The sequence below is a fragment of the Eucyclogobius newberryi genome, unplaced genomic scaffold (assembly GCF_026437365.1).
Source record: "Eucyclogobius newberryi isolate DKJ021-1_F unplaced genomic scaffold, fEucNew1.0.hap1 SCAF_14, whole genome shotgun sequence".
NCBI classification, from domain to species: Eukaryota; Metazoa; Chordata; class Actinopteri; order Gobiiformes; family Gobiidae; genus Eucyclogobius; species Eucyclogobius newberryi.
The window spans coordinates 34,690,504-34,711,765 of record NW_027315768.1 but is presented as its reverse complement, the minus strand read 5'-3'; the positions used below and the strand labels follow the sequence as shown (position 1 = coordinate 34,711,765).

General features: G+C 45.8%; 3 protein-coding genes across 3 annotated transcripts in view; 1 reads left to right on the top strand and 2 right to left on the bottom strand.

Moving 5' to 3' along the window:
• LOC140360017 (E3 ubiquitin/ISG15 ligase TRIM25-like) overlaps window positions 1-21,262 on the bottom strand; it is a 246,013-nt gene that overhangs the window by 148,486 nt on the left and 76,265 nt on the right. The window lies entirely within an intron of this gene.
• On the bottom strand, window positions 11,191-15,113 carry LOC140359233 (endoribonuclease YbeY-like). The gene is made up of 4 exons (XM_072444096.1): window positions 14,578-15,113; window positions 12,493-12,624; window positions 11,956-12,024; window positions 11,191-11,710 (listed from the first exon to the last, which is right to left on the bottom strand). The coding sequence occupies exons 1-4, from the start codon at window positions 14,785-14,787 to the stop codon at window positions 11,618-11,620; spliced, it is 504 nt and encodes a 167-aa protein (XP_072300197.1). The 5' UTR covers window positions 14,788-15,113; the 3' UTR covers window positions 11,191-11,617.
• mcm3ap (minichromosome maintenance complex component 3 associated protein) overlaps window positions 15,864-21,262 on the top strand; it is a 33,766-nt gene continuing 28,367 nt past the window's right edge. Inside the window, exons 1-4 of the mRNA XM_072445301.1 lie at window positions 15,864-17,610; window positions 18,336-18,577; window positions 19,009-19,090; window positions 19,168-19,318. Coding sequence (XP_072301402.1) covers window positions 15,954-17,610; window positions 18,336-18,577; window positions 19,009-19,090; window positions 19,168-19,318 — 2,132 coding nt within the window. The 5' untranslated portion in view covers window positions 15,864-15,953. The remainder of the gene's footprint in view (window positions 17,611-18,335; window positions 18,578-19,008; window positions 19,091-19,167; window positions 19,319-21,262) is intronic.

Below are 21,262 nucleotides of genomic sequence, written 5' to 3'. Positions count from 1 at the left end.
CCCCTGAAGTCCCCGAACTCCACCTCCAGACACCCATTGTCTCCGGTCCTCTCAGCCTCCTGCTTCAAAGCCCGTCTCCTCTTGAACGTCTCCACCTCCTCTCCAACCTGCCTGATCTGGGAGGTGTACTTGAGGAACAGGTGCTTGTTTGCTGAGAGCGGGTTGTCCCTCTCCTCCTCTCTGGAGATGCTGGCGATCAGGTACACAGTATATCCCAGGTCATTCTCCAGCATCCACCGGAACCTCTGGCCCTGGTACTTCCCCAACTGGAGTTTGCAGTGGGCCAGCACCAGGAACTCGTCACCAGGAACTCGTCACCAGGAACTCGTCACCAGGAACTCGTCACCAGGATCACCCCCGTTCTCCCGGACAAAGGCTGTGGCCTCCGCCAACACCTCCTCCTTTCGGCGGGCCCTCTCAGACAGCAGATCCTCCTTACTCCTCGCCTCCTCCGTACGTCCCAACAGGAGGTGACGATACTGATCTGGAGATGGGGTGAATACAGGATATGTGTACATGATCTGAGAGAAAACAGACAGAAACAAACAGTGAACTACATGAGACGCACTTTTACAATAAAACAATCATCTGGATTCATAGGAAAACTCCCCTTTGTCATAATAATAATTAAAAATATAGCCGCAAGCGGCAATGATCGGCCCTCGCTACGCCGCCGCCACACCGCAAGAGGAGGGGGCGCTAACGCGCCCCAATTGTCCTTTTATTACGCCTACTGCTGAATCTGTGACGCTGTCACATCTTCTCCTCTTTGTTTTACCATCAAAACGCAATTTTATTTTGAATTACTGACAAAATGTGCGGCTTTGCCGCACAGACACCGTGACTCTTTGAATAAAAATGTGGATAACTTTTGATGGTCCACCCCTGAAGATGAGTCTCACCAAATTTCAGGTTAATAGGGCTGACGCCCTAAGAGGAGTTTGTGAAAGTCTAAGGTGTAAACATGTTCTGGCGATTTCCCCATTTGAATAACATGGGAGGTTTCGGTCATCGTTACGGCAACGCCATAACAATTATGACATGGCTCTCATTGACTTTTTTGATGGGGCCAAAATTGAGTTGTGTGTCAAATTTCATATAATTTCGCAAAACTAAACATTTAACCTCCATATAAAATCTGTAGGGGGCGCTGTGGCTCCAAATTAATTTATTTCACTTCAAGTAGGTTTAGGGCAAAGAGTTTAACAACTGATTCTAATTTGACGCAATTTGGACTTTATCTGCGCAAACGGCAGAAATGTAAAATTTGGGAGATTTCTGAAATTCTTGCTACAGTTTGCGGCTTCGCCGCACAGAGACCGTGACAGGGTCAATGTCATTTGGATAACTTTTGATGTCCCACTCCTCAGTAGCATTTTCACCAAATTTCAGCTTTTTAGAGCCCTGGGAGGAGTTCGTAAAAGTACGACGTTTGGAAAAACTCCCGAGTCATGTTTAGCCATTTTTGAACCAATATGGCCGACATTTGGTTGGGTGGACGGCGTTGCCGTAATAATATTTTTACTTCTCTTGTCGCCATCTACCTCTGCGCCAAATTTCATGATTCTACGATCAGATTTTTTTTGGGTCATTTCCCATCTCTCAATGCATTTTTGGTACATTTGGGGGCGCTGACGCTCACATTTTTTTTATTTTAGAAAAGGGAAATAGCCAGAATGTAGAGAGGCACGACTTTTAGAGGTGTGAACATTTTTGTGACTTTTCGTCAATGTTCACTGGGTGAAAAATAGGGGGGTTGGTCCCGAGAAGAAGAAAGAATAATATTCGGATGCGAAAACAATGTTTCCCATTTTTCAAATATCATAAACTATACATTTTCGGAAAGCGCTCCCTCATGGTGTGGGTCCCTGGTCACTGACGGGTACTTTCGTTAATTTTGAGTGGGCTCCGCCCACTTTGTGTTTTTGGCCCTCTATACAGTAATTATGTTAAATTTTTGCATTACATGTTTATATGCACGGAACATGCAAGAGATGGGGAACGTATTCGTGAGCTACTTAGCACAAATGAGTGCTTTATATCTCAATGTAAAGTGCTCGTTTAGTGCGCACTTTTGCACGGGCTTCGCCCGTTTACAACGGTAATGTTCCATTTTCCTACTACTAATTAGTATGCACGGGGCGTGCGTGAGTGAAGGAGTGCGTTAGTGAGTGTTTGGAAGTGGGCGAGCGCTTCGCGCTCGATTTCGTGCGCACTACGTGCGCACTTTCGCAGCCGTGCTTCGCACGGCCTTACGAGATTAATAGGCCTCTCGCCAGCTTGTGGCGCTCGGGCCTAATAATAATGTGATTAAAAAATATACCATGTTAAAAAAGCCATTTGAACATTGAGTAGTTTTTTCCATGTGTACTTTTTACTTTTACTTCAGTAGCATTTTGGCAGCAGAACTTGTACTTGTGATTGAGTACACGTGACATTTAGACTTGTTGTGTACAACTGTAGACAAAAAAACGGACGAAAAACTCTTTTGCGAAACATTTCACATAATTAATGATCTTTTTGACATAAAATTATCACTTATTTGATATTTAACTGGTACATATGATGGTACATATGATGATACATATGATGGTACATATGATGGTGCATATGATGGTACATATGATGATACATATGATGGTACATATGATGGTACATATGATGATACATATGATGGTACATATGATGGTACATATGATGGTGCATATGATGGTACATATGATGATACATATGATGGTACATATGATGGTACATATGATGGTGCATATGATGGTACATATGATGATACATATGATGGTGCATATGATGGTACATATGATGATACATATGATGGTACATATGATGGTACATATGATGATACATATGATGGCACATATGATGATACATATGATGGTACATATGATGGTATATATGATGATACATATGATGGCACATATGATGATACATATGATGGTACATATGATGGCACATATGATGGTACATATGATGATACATATGATGGTACATATGATGGCACATATGATGATACATATGATGGTACATATGATGGTACATATGATGGTACATATGATGGCACATATGATGGTACATATGATGATACATATGATGGTGCATATGATGGTACATATGATGGCACATATGATGGCACATATGATGGTACATATGATGGTACATATGATGGCACATATGATGGCACATATGATGATACATATGATGGTGCATATGATGATACATATGATGGTACATATGATGATACATATGATGGCACATATGATGGCACATATGATGGTGCATATGATGGTACATATGATGGTACATATGATGATACATATGATGGCACATATGATGGCACATATGATGATACATATGATGGTACATATGATGATACATATGATGGTACATATGATGGTACATATGATGGTACATATGATGGTACATATGATGGTACATATGATGATACATATGATGGTACATATGATGGTACATATGATGGCACATATGATGGCACATATGATGGCACATATGATGATACATATGATGATACATATGATGGTACATATGATGATACATATGATGGCGCATATGATGGTGCATATGATGGCACATATGATGGCACATATGATGGCACATATGATGATACATATGATGATACATATGATGGTACATATGATGATACATATGATGGCGCATATGATGATACATATGATGATACATATGATGGTATATCCTGCTTCCGAAGAGTGCACACGCTTTTTTGCTCGCTCCGCTTGCTATCGCTGCTTTCCTTATTTATTTTGCTTTTTAATCAGTTTTTGTCTTCCAAACATTTTTGCTTTAGACTTTTTCAAGTAAACCAAGGATTTTAAGAACATTTTTCCAGTTTTAACGACATATCTGACGCCAGCGACATGCCCGGGAGAAGAAGGGAGAAAGACTGTGAACGCTGTCGGAAATATCAACAAGAAATTAATGAGCTGAAAACACGGATATTTGTTTTGGAATCTGAAAAAGTTCTTCAAGATACCATTCCTGTGTCAACCGATGGTAAGAAGAGCACACTTTTTACAAGAAAAACTGCTACTTTCAACCTAAACCGCAGTGACTCTGTGTCGTTTCCAAAAGTGTCTAAAAACCAGAAAGACCAGGCTGTTTCTTGGAACAAACTTGGAGCAAAGCCTAAACGATACAAAGATAACGTGAAGTCACCTAAAATACAGCTCACAAACAGATGTTTACCACTTTCAGAGATGGAATTAAATGAAAAAAGGAAAGATGACGTGGCCAAAATACAGCGAGGAGGATCTGTGCCAGGAGCCAAGGTCACGCAGATTGTTTTAGTTGGGGACGGCGCGATAAGTCACGTGACGCATGAAAAGATAAACACACATTCTTTTCCAAGCGCCACTGTTTCTGAGATAACGTCACTCCTTCCAAATATTATGGCTAAGCATGGAGGAGCTAAACAGCTGATTGTGCACGTGGGTGCAGTGGACATGCGGCGGGAACAGACTGAAGTTTTGAAAAAAGACTTCTTGAAGTTATTCGACGTGCTTGATAAAATGGAAATCAAAACATTCATAAGTGGACCTCTTCCAAACATCGACAGGAGGATAAACAAGTTTAGCCGGCTTCTTCAGCTGAACACATGGCTGTCCAATGAGTGTTCCCCGAGAGGACTACACTATATTGAGAACTTCTATCTATTCTGGAAACGAGAGGACCTGTTTAAGAGAAATGGCCCCCACCTATGCAGAGGTGGAGTGAGGGTGCTGACAGAGAACCTGCTCCACGCTCTGAGGCATTGGACTGGGCCTGGACAGGGTCCTGAGCAGATAGTTAGAGAAGAGAGGAATGAGAGAAGAATTCCTGCTCCATCAGCCAGAGACCGAGCCAATGTTTCAACATCAAAAGCACCACAACCTCAGCCTCCACCAAAGGATTCATCAGCAGCTGCTCCACCACCACCAGCAAAGGATTCAGCTCCAGCTGCTCCACATTCACCTCCACCGCCTCCAGCAAAGGAACAATCTTCAAAGGCCTTGGACCCATCTGTGACAAGCCCAACAACATCCCTGTCATCGCCCCTGCCTTCACACCAGCCGTGGGTTCCCCCTGCAACATCTACTCCCACTAAAGATTCATCATTCTCCTTCTCATCTCCACTCTCACCCATGGGCCTTCCCAGCCATTTTGAAAGTCTGATCAAAATAGGCATTAAGATGGCTCCACTCACGCCCAATATAGCAAGGGCTATGTCAGTACCGACTACACCAACAAAAGCCCCACCACCCATCCCCCCTCGCCTCTCACCTGGTCCCAAACTCTCCTTGGCTACAAAAGCCCCACCACCCATCCAACCTCGCCTTTCACCTGGTATCTCCCATAGCTAGGATGCACTGGGTCTCAGCGTTGCCGGGACTTATTGTCACATTAAAAATCAAACAAACTCGGGGCCCTATGTAAAAAGAGCCCCCCCTAGTGCTATTTCTGTAGTCACATCATCACACAGATGGAAAAACAAAATGCGAGTCAGGCCCAATCTGAGAAATGTGATTCATATTCCCTGTGAAAAGATAAAGCCCAGTCCCACTGAAACTAGTCTGAAACTTGCTGTGCTAAATGTCAGATCCTTATGTAACAAATCTCTCTTAATTAATAATTTTATTTCTTCTTATAATCTTGATTTTATGTTTTTAACTGAAACATGGCTTGACAAAAACACAGGAAATGTAGTTCTGATAGAATCTGCTCCACCCAACTTTAAGTTTGAATCTGAAACACGAGAAAACAAAAAAGGGGGTGGAGTCTGTGCTGTCTTTAGAGATGAAATAATTACCCGCAGGTTGTCTTTTGGGGTGTTTTCATCATTTGAGTATGTCCTTTAAAATGGAGCTAAAACGGTCTCCATCCATTCTCTTCATTGTTTTATACAAGCCTCCCCAGCACTGCCAAAGTTTTATTGATGATTTTACTGAGATGCTTTCAGTCGTATGCACAGACTTTGATGGTTTGGTCATTACAGGTGATTTCAATGTGCATGTTGATAATATTTGTGACAGAAACGCTAAAGAGCTTGATGCTGTCCTTGAAACCTTCAGTCTTACTCAGCATGTGAGAGGCCCCACCCACAGCAAAGGACACACTCTAGATCTCATAATTACAAAGGGGGTAAATATTTCAAATGTTAATGTGATCGATGTTGCTCTGTCTGATCATTTCTGTGTCTTCTTTGACCTGTCTGTTTCTCCCAAACCTCCGGTTGGTCCTGCAGTTGTTCAGAGGAGACACATAAGTGATGGCACAGGTGCACTGTTTATGGAAATGATAAACTTTGAAAATGTCTCATGTTCTAATGTAAATGATTTGTTGAACTCTGTTACATCTAGTGTTTTGAATGTTCTGAACACCATCGCCCCTATAAAGGCTAAAATAGTTAAAAATAAGCAGAAGGCGCCGTGGAGAAATGATGATTCGGTCAGGGCACAGAAAAGGGAGTGCCGCAGGGCCGAACGGAAATGGCGCAAGTCAAAGCTCCAGGTTCAAAAAGAGATTTACAAAGAAAAGCTGAACATGTACACCCTAATCTTATGTAGAACTAGGGAAAGATATTTTTCTGAAATAATTGGAAGCTGCAGTAACAACTGGCGTGTCCTGTTTGCCACAGTAAACAGATTAACAAACCCTCCAGCTCAGCTGCCGTTAGAACTCATTTCCACATCCAAGTGTAATGAGTTTGCATTATTCTTTAATGACAAAGTTCAGGGCATTAAAAATGCTATAAATCCCACAATGCAAAAAATTACCCTAAAACCACCAAGACACTTAGAGCTAACTCACTTTGCACCAGTAACTGACAAAACTGTCCATGAGATCATCACCAGTCTGAGTTCATCTACATGCTGCCTCGATGTGTTACCCACCAGATTTCTAAAGTCTGTGCTGAACAGTTTGTTAGCACCATTCACTCACATAGTTAACATGTCGCTTCAATCTGGAACATTCCCAATGTCTTTGAAAACTGCGGTCATAAAGCCTCTCCTAAAGAAGAGCAGTCTTGATGCCGCAGTACTGAGTCATTACCGGCCCATATCTAATCTGCCATTTTGGGGCAAAGTCCTTGAAAAGGTTGTTTACAACAGTCACAGATTTCCTCTTAATAAACAACTCATTTGATGTTTTTCAGTCAGGTTTTAGACCTCATCACAGCACTGAGACTGCTCTTGTCAAGGTGACAAATGACATCCGCCTGAACACTGACACGGGCAAAGCCTCAGTCTTAATTCTGTTAGATCTGAGTGCTGCTTTTGACACTGTCGATCATGGGATCCTCTTACAGAGACTAGAGGACTGGGTGGCATCACTGGCACTGCCCTAAACTGGTTAAGGTCCTATCTGGAAGACAGGAAGTACTTTGTTGAAATTGGTAGCTGTGTCTCAGACCACATGACCCTGACCTGTGGAGTGCCCCAAGGGTCAGTCCTGGGTCCCCTTCTGTTCAACCTCTACATGCTGCCGTTAGGTCAGTTGATACGCTGTGAAAATGTGTCCTATCACAATTATGCAGACGACACTCAGATCTATGTTTCACTATCGGCAGGTGACTATGGACCAGTAGATTCACTCTGTCACTGCATCCAACAGATCAGTTTGTGGATGCAAAACAACTTTCTCCAGCTGAACTCAGAGAAGACTGAAATAATCGTTTTTGGCCCACAGAAACAAAGAGAAAGTGTTAGCGGTCACCTCCAGAGTCTCGCTCTAAAACCTACAAACCAAATTAGAAATCTGGGGGTAATAATGGACTCAGACTTGAACTTTAATAGCCACGTCAAATCAATAACATCAGCAGCTTTTTACCATCTAAAAAACATTGCCAAAATCAAAAATATAGTGTCAAAACCAGATTTAGAGAGACTTATCCACGCGTTTGTCTCCAGTAGATTAGACTACTGTAACGGCCTGCTCACTGGTCTCTCCAAACGAGTTGTAAAACAGCTGCAGTACATCCAGAACGCTGCTGCTCGGGTCCTGACTAGAACCAGAAAGTACCATCACATTAGTCCTGTTCTCAGGTCTCTGCACTGCCCCCTGTGGCTCAGAGAAGAGACTTTAAAGCAGCTCTGCTTGTGTACAAGTCTCTCCATGGCCTAGCACCAAAGTACATCTTGGATATGTTAGTGCCATATGAACCATCTCGGACTCTGAGGACCTCAGGGACCGGCCTCCTGCTGGTGCCCAGAGTCAGGACTAAACATGGAGCAGCCTCCTGCTGGTGCCAGAGTCAGGACAAAACATGGGGAATCTGCGTTTCAGTTTTATGCAGCTAAAATCTGGAACAGTCTTCCTGAAGATGTGAGACAGGCTTCTACTCTGACAATGTTCAAATCTAAGCTAAAAACAGTTTTGTTTAGCTGCGCATATGACTGAAAGGATTTTTTCTTTGCACTCTTCTCTTTTGTTTGTGATTTTATTAGTTTAGAAAATCAGTTGGATTGATAATTTTTAATTTAGTTAATTTTATTGTATTTCTGTTTCTGTAATTTCTTTGTGATTTGAATGCATTTTTCCTTCTGTGAAGCTTTGAACTGCCTTGTGTATGAAATGTGCAACACAAATAAACTTGCCTTGCCTTGCCATGGTACATATGATGGTACATATGATGATACATATGATGGTACATATGATGATACATATGATGGTACATATGATGGTACATATGATGGCACATATGATGATACATATGATGATACATATGATGATACATATGATGATACATATGATGGTACATATGATGGTACATATGATGGCACATATGATAGTACATATGCTGTTTACTTGTAATGTAATGTAACTAATGCCAAATAATAATTCACTAAGTTGTGATTATAAGACGTCTCCAAACGCGTTTTATTCAACAGGGACAACTTTATTTGTACTCACCACTCGGAAAAATAAAGCCGTCTGCGTGTCTGCGTCACTCGTGTCTGCGTCTCGGGGGGCGCGGTGACGTCAGAAAGGAGCGCGCCCGGTGTCACGTGTTCAGTTGTAGCCGACTTCGGGCCGTGAGAGGCGAAAGAGCCGAAAAGTGAATGCAGGCTCGCGCCAGAGCCGAAAATGGCGAAGTCAGCTCCCACCGCACGTTCACCGGCGCGAGCAGTTCTAGAAGTCGCGGGTTCGACTCCCGCTCACCCCGAATTTATTTTTTCGGGTTCAACATTTTTTAAACTTATAGATCGCTCAGTCTAGTTTGTTTTGGAACGAGTTATGTCAGTCAGAGATTGTAGATCATTGCATGATTATATGTTAGCTATATTTCCACTGCCAGATGCCGTACTTGTTAGACACTGCACATGCTCCACTTTACGGCACGCGCTTAGAAAGTAGTTGTGCTCTGATACACGGTCAGGCTGTATGTGCTGGACTACTGTGTGATTAAACACGAGTTGACTCTTCGCTCATTTCGACAGAGATCGAAGTTCAGTTCTAGAGGTCGCGGGTTCGACTCCCGCTCGCCCCGATTTTTTTTTTTCGTGTTCAAACTTTTTAAACTTATAGATCGCTCAGTTTAGTTTGTTTTGGGACGAGTCATGTCAGAGATGAACCGAAGCAATGGTTCTGTAACATTTTTGAAAAAATCAGTGTCAGATTAAAGTCAGAGTTTATCATTTTACTGAGCAAGTTTTACTCTGTTTAAACTTTAGTGGATGAACAACATTTTGATGACACAAAACTGCAGAGCCTCAAAATGTGTAAGATTTCTCACTTTGTGAGATTAAGGGCGGAGCTAGTGGGACTGAGGGCGGAGCTAGTGGGACTGTATGGCCTGAGGGCGGAGCAAGTGGGACTGTATAGCATAAGGGCGGAGCTAGTGGGACTGTATGGCCTGAGGGCGGAGCTAGTGGGACTGTATGGCCTGAGGGCGGAGCTAGTGGGACTGTATAGCATAAGGGCGGAGCTAGTGGGACTGTATAGCATAAGGGCGGAGCTAGTGGGACTGTATAGCATAAGGGCGGAGCTAGTGGGACTGTATAGCATAAAGGCGGAGCTAGTGGGACTGTATGGCATAAGGGCGGAGCTAGTGGGACTGTATAGCATAAGGGCGGAGCTAGTGGGACTGTATAGCATAAGGGCGGAGCTAGTGGGACTGTATAGCATAAGGGCGGAGCTAGTGGGACTGTATGGCCTGAGGGCGGAGCTAGTGGGACTGTATGGCATAAGGGCGGAGCTAGTGGGACTGTATGGCATAAGGGCGGAGCTAGTGGGACTGTATAGCATAAGGGCGGAGCTAGTGGGACTGTATGGCCTGAGGGCGGAGCAAGTGGGACTGTATAGCATAAGGGCGGAGCTAGTGGGACTGTATGGCCTGAGGGCGGAGCTAGTGGGACTGTATGGCCTGAGGGCGGAGCTAGTGGGACTGTATAGCATAAGGGCGGAGCTAGTGGGACTGTATAGCATAAGGGCGGAGCTAGTGGGACTGTATAGCATAAAGGCGGAGCTAGTGGGACTGTATAGCATAAGGGCGGAGCTAGTGGGACTGTATAGCATAAGGGCGGAGCTAGTGGGACTGTATAGCATAAGGGCGGAGCTAGTGGGACTGTATGGCCTGAGGGTGGAGCAAGTGGGACTGTATAGCATAAGGGCGGAGCTAGTGGGACTGTATGGCCTGAGGGCGGAGCTAGTGGGACTGTATGGCATAAGGGCGGAGCTAGTGGGACTGTATGGCCTGAGGGCGGAGCTAGTGGGACTGTATAGCATAATAAGGGCGGAGCTAGTGGGACTGTATAGCATAAAGGCGGAGCTAGTGGGACTGTATGGCATAAGGGCGGAGCTAGTGGGACTGTATAGCATAAGGGCGGAGCTAGTGGGACTGTATAGCATAAGGGCGGAGCTAGTGGGACTGTATAGCGATGAATGCAAGTCTCCTGCATTTCCTCCTCTTTCTGGTCCAGAACGACCTGTTTAAGGTGCTCTCACTGTACCTGTCACTGCACCTGTCACTCACTCGGAGCATGATGTCAGCTGGCCAATAGGAGAAGCCTAGAGTCTGTGTTAGGCCGGCCCACAACGGCACGGTTTGTCTGTCATTGAAGACGTGCGGCGGGACAAAGTCATCGAATCGAAAGAAATTCCAACTGAGAAAAATACATTTTATTGTGGAGGTTTAAAGGGTTCAGAGGTCACATGACAGAAGGACAGAACGTCGTGAGGTCGAGCGGTGATTTGAAGCGTTTCAAGTATCGCAGTGAAGACGTGCGGACTCGGCAGCACCTGATGATGTCACAAAGTGTTTTGGGACCCGTGGATGGTGAAGGCGGTTCATCTGGGTCGTCACAGTTCACGTGTCGAGCAACATCAGGAATAAACTATTAAAAACTTTCAAAAGGACTTTTCTAGATTCCGGTTTTGGCTAAAATAGCTAAAAATTAAAGCAAACTATTTAGAAAACTCTATTGGCCCATGTTTCCTGTGGATTTATGATTATGTTGCCTTCAAGTCGTGTCAGAGTCTGGTGGACCTGAGGGGCCCTGAACGCGGCGCTCGGATCCACGAGGGGCCCTGAACTCGGCGCTCGGATCCACGAGGGGCCCTGAACGCGGCGCGAGGCCTCCAGTGTTGTTCATCTTGAGTCCTGGATGTTCATCAGAGGCTGGAGGCGTCGCCCAGTGAGTCTGTAGAACTCGCTCAGGATGTACTGCTCCCTCTGACGCATCTGAGGAGGAAACACCAGGAGTTTATGTTCTGAGGCGTTTCAACCCTTCAGTGATAAGCCCTGGATAAGCCCCGCCTTCTCTCCACAGTAATAAGCCCCGCCTTCTCTTCACAGGTGTGTTTTTGTGGATCCTGCTCCTTGTGTGAACGCGTCTCCACAGATCTGACCTGTAACCTTCCTGGTGACGCCCCCTGCTGTTGTGTGTGTGAACAGTGTGTCGCGTGTTTTCAACAGTCGTCGTTTACCTCGGTCCATTCTTCATCGGTCTCGTGTCGATATCCCAGAAGGTGACAGATGCCGTGAGCAGCGACGCCCTGCCAAGTGCAACAAGTCAAAGAAAAGAATGATTCCAAACGTCCATTCTGCAAAGTTCATTCATGTCTTTTTAAATGAGAGCTCTGTGAAATCAGCTTCAAACGAGATTTTCACCTCGTTACAACAGTGGCTCATACATGTTTCAGTTATAAATGTGACGTTCTAAAATGTCACGCAGCAACTTTTTCAACATTAAAAACATGCAAAAGACGATCTGCTTGAGGCGCGTGCGTTTAGCTGCGCAGCTGAAGTGTCCAATGAGAGCGCTGAGAAATGTGGGGATTAGACCACACCCACAGGTAAAAAGTCGGATGTGTCTTCTGTCAACCTATTTGTCTTAAACGAACAAACCAAAGTTTCAATATTTCCATGCACTTTTCTGGTGCTTTGAGTCAGGTTTGATCCGGCAAACCTTTGGTCAGAGGGTGAACGCTTTACTGTGCCACTGTGGCGTTGCCATGACGTACGGTCAGAGTGGCGTGGAAGTCGGACGACTCTTCCTGACACTGCTTCATCACGAACTCCACTCCGAGGAAGATGTCTCCCAGATTCAGCTCGTCTCGGTGCAAAGGACACGGCAGTTTACCGGGACGGACGTCCTGGAGACACAACATGACATGATACACGGTGACACGCCCTACGCGGTGACACGCCCTACAATACACGCTATACACAGTGACACGCCCTACAATACACGCTTTACATTGACACGCCCTACAATACACGCTATACACTGTGACACTCTTCCTTTTCATCCTCTACTCCTCTGACCCTTTCCTCTTCATCCTCTGACCCTTTCCTCTTCATCCTCTAACCCTTTCCTCTTCATCCTCTAACCCTTTCCTCTTCATCCTCTGACCATTTCCTCTTCATCCTCTAACCCTTTCCTCTTCATCCTGACCCTTTCCTCTTCATCTTCTGACCCCTTCCTCTTCATCCTCTAAGTCTTTCTTCTTCATCATCTAACCCTTTCCTCTTCATCCTCTGACCCCTTCCTCTTCATCCTCTGACCCCTTCCTCTTCATCCTCTGACCCTTTCCTCTTCATCCTCTGACCATTTCCTCTTCATCATCTAACCCTTTCCTCTTCATCCTCTGACCCCTTCCTCTTCATCCTCTAACCCTTTCCTCTTCATCCTCTGACCCTTTCCTCTTCATCCTCTAACCCTTTCCTCTTCATCCTCTGACCATTTCCTCTTCATCATCTAACCCTTTCCTCTTCATCCTCTGACCCCTTCCTCTTCATCCTCTAAGTCTTTCTTCTTCATCATCTAACCCTTTCCTCTTCATCCTCTGACCCCTTCCTCTTCATCCTCTGACCCCTTCCTCTTCATCCTCTGACCCTTTCCTCTTCATCCTCTGACCATTTCCTCTTCATCATCTAACCCTTTCCTCTTCATCCTCTGACCCCTTCCTCTTCATCCTCTGACCCTTTCCTCTTCATCCTCTAACCCTTTCCTCTTCATCCTCTGACCATTTCCTCTTCATCCTCTAACCATTTCCTCTTCATCCTCTAACCCCTTCCTCTTCATCCTGACCCTTTCCTCTTCATCTTCTGACCCCTTCCTCTTCATCCTCTAAGTCTTTCTTCTTCATCCTCTGACCCTTTCCTCTTCATCCTCTAACCCTTTCCTCTTCATCCTCTGACCATTTCCTCTTCATCCTCTAACCATTTCCTCTTCATCCTCTAACCCCTTCCTCTTCATCCTGACCCTTTCCTCTTCATCTTCTGACCCCTTCCTCTTCATCCTCTAAGTCTTTCTTCTTCATCATCTAACCCTTTCCTCTTCATCCTCTGACCCCTTCCTCTTCATCCTCTGACCCCTTCCTCTTCATCCTCTGACCCTTTCCTCTTCATCCTCTGACCATTTCCTCTTCATCATCTAACCCTTTCCTCTTCATCCTCTGACCCCTTCCTCTTCATCATCTAACCCTTTCCTCTTCATCCTCTGACCCCTTCCTCTTCATCCTCTAACCCTTTCCTCTTCATCCTCTGACCCTTTCCTCTTCATCCTCTGACCATTTCCTCTTCATCATCTAACCCTTTCCTCTTCATCCTCTGACCCCTTCCTCTTCATCCTCTGACCCCTTCCTCTTCATCCTCTGACCCCTTCCTCTTCATCCTCTGACCCTTTCCTCTTCATCCTCTGACCCTTTCCTCTTCATCCTCTGACCCTTTCCTCTTCATCCTCTGACCCCTTCCTCTTCATCCTCTGACCCCTTCCTCTTCATCATCTAACCCTTTCCTCTTCATCCTCTGACCCCTTCCTCTTCATCCTCTGACCCCTTCCTCTTCATCATCTAACCCTTTCCTCTTCATCCTCTGACCCCTTCCTCTTCATCCTCTGACCCTTTCCTCTTCATCCTCTGACCCCTTCCTCTTCATCCTCTGACCCTTTCCTCTTCATCCTCTGACCCCTTCCTCTTCATCCTCTGACCCCTTCCTCTTCATCCTCTGACCCCTTCCTCTTCATCCTCTGCTCCATCACACACTAACTTCCGCGTCTTCTTCACACAGCGCCCTCAGGAGCGGCGGGGAACCTCCTTGAATACCTCGTAGAAGGGGAATGAGAGCACGTCCGTGGGCACGTTCTTCTTCCTGTAGAGGCTGTTGATCTGCTGTATCCGCTGGTTGTCCACGCACACGACGCCCAGGTCAAACTTCTGGATGCCGAGTATGTGGCGGAGCGTGTCCACGTCTTTGCGGAGCCTGGCGCGGCGAATTGGCACCACCTTCTGGAGATTACGCAGCACGACACCCATTTCCAGCACCACTACTCTTTTATTACGAGACTTTCCCGTTTACCGGTGTAAACCTGCGACACGCGTGCGCGGCTAGAACGATCATAATTAATCTAAATGATCGCTTTGGTACATGTTAATGCTCCTTTACGCGCGTTAATGTTGACAGTTCGGGGGTGGGAGCATTCAAGGTGACACGTCATTCATCACGCGGATTTGTGCTCACAATTAACATCCAAATACGCGCAGTAAAACACAAATAATACGGTAATAATGGTGACTACTTATTAAAGAGGAAGCGCGAATAAAACATCCACGCTTTAGGTTTGTAATTTGTCTTCTTCTGCGCAACGATGAACGGTAACTAGGGTGAAGACGATCATTTTCGCCATCTACAGGCAAGGCGCGACACTGCAGGCAGACGGGAATATAGTTCGTTTATTTTGTTTAATTCTGAGAAAAAAATGTCACAAGTGTTAGATCATGTGATTTGTACTTTTGTTTTTAGTTAAATTGTTATTACCTCGCACTATATGCATATACAATGACATTTTAAATAATAGTATAATAATATTTAAAAAGAAAGGGAAAATATGGCACATAAAATGAAACATAGAATAATGATGATAATAATAATAAAATGAAGAGCTATTTTCAAATAACTACTGAAAAGCTGCTGTATTTTTTTTTAATACATTTCTATAAAATTAATATAGACCTGGTTGAAACTTCGGCTGTAAATATTCAGAATCTTCATGTTCGTATTACATGCACTAAAAGAAGTACAGGGTCAAACGAATAAAGGCATTCATTTAAAACGAATTACCGTCATAAAGAGCGGAACCAAAAAAAACGTTTGTGACGAACGGAAAAGGGACGAACATAACTGACGGACCGGAAATATACACCCGTGTTCGAGCGCTGTGAAAAAGTACCAATTAAGTATTGAAGATTTGTGTTCTCTCACTAAAATGCGTGAGTAAATAGTATAAGTATTTTTTTAAAAGCGTACTGGAAAATGTATGCCGCCGTTAATTCATTTTAAACCTAGATTTCAGCACGTTTTTGTGGTTGTTTACGCGCTGGATCGTGAGGTTTATGCTGCCGGTTCACGTAAACAACACATGACTCGTATTTTTTACTTCTCCTACGTCCTTTAAAGGAGTACGATTTTATTTGGTCTAAAAATGAATCAAAATAACCCATTTGGAAGCACGCAAAGCGGTGCGTTTCAAGCCCCGAGCAACACCGTCAAACCGGTGTTATTCCAGCCTGTGTTCGGGCAACAGAGCTCCGCCAGCCAGCCGCAGCAACCCATGGGCTTTTTCGGGACTGGATTTGGACAAAGTTCGTCTTCAAGCTCCTTTGGACAAGCTCCTGCGTTTGGGCAAGCTTCTACTACTGCTCCGCAACAAGCTTCTGTTTTTGGGCAAGCTTCTAGTACTACTCCGCAACAAGCTTCTGTTTTTGGGCAAGCTTCTAGTACTACTCCGCAACAAGCTTCTGTTTTTGGGCAAGCTTCTACTACCGCTCCGAAACAAGCTTCTGTTTTTGGGCAAGCTTCTACTACTGCTCCGCAACAAGCTCCTGCGTTTGGGCAAGTGACTAAAGCCACACAACAAACATCTGGTTTTAGTCAAGCTTCTACTACAGCCCCGCAGCAAGCTTCGGTTTTTGGGCAAACGTCTACTGCTACTACGCAGCAAGCTCCTCCAGCGTTTGGCCAGCAAAGCAATACAGTGTTTGGAGGCAGTAGCGCACCAGCTTTCGGACAAAACGCAACACCATCAAACCAGAGTTCGGTTTTCGGACACGTGCCGTCTTTTGGTGCCACTTTTGGGCAGTCCGGCGGGTTCAGGCAGGGATTCAGTGGCCAGGCGAGCGCTTTTGGGGCGCAGCAGGCTCCGCAGTTCGGGCAAACGTCCACGTCAAGTTCAGGACTGGGCTTTGGCCAGCCTGTTTTTGGTCAACCAACGTCCACAACGTCAACCACGAGTGTTTTTGTAACATCTTCGTCAAACCCAAGCCAAAGCAGAAGTTTTGTCACGTCTGAGTTTAGTTTCAAACCTATTAGTAGTGCCAGCCCTGAACCAACTACTACAACGATATCTAGTTTGCCTTTTGGAGGAGCGCCACCTGCTTCAACCACATCCTCGTCAGCAAGTCTCTTTTCCAGCGCCAAACCCGCAATCGGTGGCTTTAGTTTTTCCCAACCTGCCGCTTTACCTGGTGCCCAACAACCTTCAGCGTCCTCTTCAAGCAATGCGCCCGCAAGTGGTTTGCAATTTACTTTTTCACAACCTGCTACTCCTTCAAGCTCAAGTACCAAGACTACTGCGAGCGTCAGCCAGCCCATGACCCCGTCTTCCTTCAGTTTTAACCCAAAAACTCACCCGCTGCAGCCGAAACCGCTATTTGGGCCCAGCAAATTTGGGCAAACCTTTGGCGAGGTGAAGGACAAAGAAGGAGACAATAAGGAAAGCGCTGCAGAACCAACGACGGAGACAAACGTGTTCGCGAGACTCGGCAAAGCGCCGAAGCGCAAGGAAGAGGCGCCCGGGTCAAGCGTGCGCGTCGAAACCGAGGAGACGGCGGGAGAAGCCGACGCGCCCCGGCAGCCTCCGAAAAGGCCTCTGGTGAGGAGTCGTGGACCTCCTCCCGGGTTGTTCGGACGGGCCCTGAGCGGACTGCGTAGAGATATGTCCGGGGCGCCCAAACGTGACGCGAAGCAGCCGGACTGGGACGCGCCCGAGGAAGAGGAGGCGGAGAGACAGAGGGCGGCGACGCCTCCCACAATATCAGCACCTGCGACAAGGGAAGCGGCGGAGAAGACGAATGTGACAGGTGATATGTGATTTACATTTACACTCAAACCTCACAGATCTAGTACTTCATCTGAAAGACATTGGTGATGGGTAACCGGAGTAACCGTGGTAACTGGACACACATTTAGACAATTCTCCAGTCTTGTTCTCCTGAGTATAGTCCTGTTTTAGGTTTGGAGAAGTGTTCCTGCTGCTTTATCAGAGTGCGACGAGACACAATTTACAAGAGACTGGACATGAGATCACGAGATTTTAAATTGATCCAATTCACACTTTTGGCCTCAGTTTTTTTCATTTATTTGAATAAACATTATATTTTTCATCCTAGCACTGCCTTTTGGAACTACAGCTTCTCCTGAGGTGTCACACTCCAGCGCCGAACTCTTTTCTTTGTCCAACTCTAAGACGAAAACACCTCATGTGTGCACAATCTCGAGTCGAGGACAATGTTATACATGTAATTCAAGGTTATTCTGTAAATCAATAATCGTGATTATCCAGGTCACTATATAATCGTAAGAACCAAAGAATAACAATCGTGACACTTTTAGAAACAAATTTAAGTCTTTTTTTTTGTTCAAGATACAGCCAGAAAATAGACGTAAATGTTAAGAACTGAAGACCGTTTTTGTCACATTTATCCGTTTTTATCTTATTTAACAATTGTTAATGATGTTTTCTCTCTCAATAATCGCACCGCGGCGTTGCTCGTCCTGCATCACCGCTTCCTTTCTCTCCGCGCAGACCCGTCGCCCTCGTCCTCCCCGGCGCCGCTGCTTCCCTCTCCTCCCGGCCGCCGCAGGGATAGCGGGGACTCGCTCGGCGGCCTGTCTCCGAGCGACTGCACCGTGCTCAACTGTCGACCCGTCCCACCCAGCCTGAACCGGAAGGATGTCCTGGAAAAACACTTCGGCCGCTTCGGCAAAGTCCGCCGCGTCTTCTGCCGGCCCAAACAAAACTTCGCCATCGTTCACTTCGATCACCACGTGAGTGTTGCCCCGGCGACCAGGCCGTTCCCAAATATGTTCAAGAATCAGACGCAGATACTCGTCAATATTAAAGTATTTATACTAGGGCTGCGACAATGAATCCACCAATTGTGACTACTTGACTATTAAAAAAATCATTATTGCGTTTAGATAATCGTAAAACACACGTGAAAATGCTTTTTATTACAAAGATGTGCCATTAATAAGTAAAAAAAATGGTATAAACAATGTCAGATTTTCTTCAATAATACGCTTTATTCATAAATGTTCTCTGTCCAGAAGCCATCAGTCACCACATTTGAACCTTTATGTGGTGATAATGTGTTGTGGAGCAGCCTTTTGTATGATATTCTTACATTGGACGAAAGTGTAGTAAACATCATTAACGCCTCGGCCTGTTCGCCATCTTTACTCGTGTTCTGCTTCAGGCCTCAGCTGCCAGGGCGAAGCGGCGAGGACAGATGCTCCACAAACACGAACTGCAGCTCCGGTGGCAGAGGAAGAAACAGAGTAAATGCCGGCCCATCGTTTCCTCGCAAAAATACTGCCCACCGCGGCGTTTTTTGACCGTTGTTTTGATGTAAAAGGTCCCGGAGAGCGAGAGCCCAGTGGAACGCCCGGACAGGAGCAGGAGCAGAGGCAGGAGCAGCGGCAGGAGCAAGAGGATCAGGGGCCCGTCCAGACCAAAGTGTCGTCCCCTCTGAAGAGACCCCTCCTCAGCAGCTCCGTGACCTTCAGGTGAAGCTACAACTATCCGCGCACCTGAGCCCTGTATAAGCCTAAACACACTATTACATGGTGTATAAGTCTAAACATACTATTACATGGTGTATAAGCCTAAACATACTATTACATGGTGTATAAGCCTAAACACACTATTACATGGTGTATAAGCCTAAACATACTATTACATGGTGTATAAGCCTAAACATACTATTACACGGTGTATAAGCCTAAACATACTATTACATGGTGTATAAGCCTAAACACACTATTACATGGTGTATAAGCCTAAACATACTATTACATGGTGTATAAGCCTAAACATACTATTACACGGTGTATAAGCCTAAACACACTATTACACGGTGTATAAGCCTAAACATACTATTACACGGTGTATAAGCCTAAACATACTATTACACGGTGTATAAGCCTAAACATACTATTACATGGTGTATGGGCCTAAACATACTATTACACGGTGTATAAGTCTAAACACACTATTAAGATAAGATAAGATAAGATATTCCTTTATTGTCCCACATGGGGAAATTTCATTGGTGCAACGCAGGTAGATACAGAAGAACAGATCACTTATAGGAAGTCTGAAAAACACTTTCAGTAGAAGATCTCCTATAAATAAAAACTCCCATAGACAAATAAATAAATACATAAATACCATTGCATGTGATCCCGACAGTAATTTCACATGAATATGTGTCACGACAGCACATAGATTGCACATGAATCACAACAGTAATTGCACATATGACAGAATTGCACATCAGTATTAGGTTAGGTCAGTATTGCGAGTGTTCAGGGCTAACAGTGTTTGTTATAAAGTCTGACAGCAGCAGGAAGGAAAGACCTGTGAAACCTTTCCTTCACACAGCGAGGGTGGATCAGTCTCTCACTGAAGCTGCTCTCCAGAGCGGACAGAGTGTCCTGCAGGGGGCGACACTCATGGTCCAGCATAGATGTGAATCTAGCCAGGACCCTCCTGTCCCCCACCACCTGCACCGAGTCCAGAGCACAGCCCAGGACGGAGCTGGACTTCTTGATGACTTTGTCCAGTCACTTCCTCTCCCTCTCTGTGATGCTGCTGCTCCAGCAGACCACACCGTACAGGAGCTGATGCCACCACAGAGTCGTAGAAGTTCTTCAGGAGTGGCCCTGTCACTCCAAAAGACCCGAGTCTCCTCAGGAGGTAGAGCCGACTCTGGCTCTTCCTGTACAGTGCGTCTGTGTTATGAGTCCAGTCCAGTTTGTGGTTCAGATGAACACCAGGTACTTGTATGAGTCCACTCTCTCAATGTCCCGTCCCTGGATGTTCACTGGTGAGGGGGCAGTGGGGTGGCGTCTGCGGAAATCCACCACCATCTCCTTGGTCTTCCTCGCGTTGATGAGGAGGTGGTTCCGCTGACACCAGTCCACAAAGTCCTGCTCCAGTCCTCTGTACTCCGCGTCATCGTCGTCCGTGATGAGTCCGATGATGGCAGAGTCATCAGAGAACTTCTGCAGGACACAGCTGTCCGTGTCGTGTCTGAAGTCTGCAGTGTAGAGGGTGAAGAGAAAGGGCGCGAGGACAGTGCCCTGGGGCGCCCCCACACTGCAGGTCCGAGTGTCAGACACACAGTCCCGTGCTCTCACAAACTGGGGTCAATCCGTGAGGTAGTCCAGGATCCACTCTGCCAGGTCATACTCCACACCAGCCGTCTCCAGCTTGTCCCTCAGGAGCAGCGGCTGGATGGTGTTGAAGGCGCTGGAAAGATCGAAGAACAGAATCCTCACAGAGCTGCCAGGCTTTTCCAGGTGAGAGAGAGAGCGGTGCAGCAGGGAGATGACAGCGTCCTCCACTCCGATGCCAGGCCGATATGCAAACTGCAGCAGGTCCATGGCTGAGCTCACGGTGGAGCGGAGGTGGTCCAGGACCAGCCGCTCCAGTGTCTTCATCAGGTG

Bases quoted from the DNA above. Each gene is read 5' to 3' on its own strand.
- LOC140359233 (XM_072444096.1), bottom strand. From the start codon at position 14,787: ATGGGTGTCGTGCTGCGTAATCTCCAGAAGGTGGTGCCAATTCGCCGC. The intron at 12,625-14,577 runs GTATTCAAGGAG...TTGTGTCTCCAG, and splicing joins TCTCATTCCCCTTCTACGAG to GACGTCCGTCCCGGTAAACT. The intron at 11,711-11,955 runs GTAAACGACGAC...TTTCCTCCTCAG, and splicing joins CCGATGAAGAATGGACCGAG to ATGCGTCAGAGGGAGCAGTA.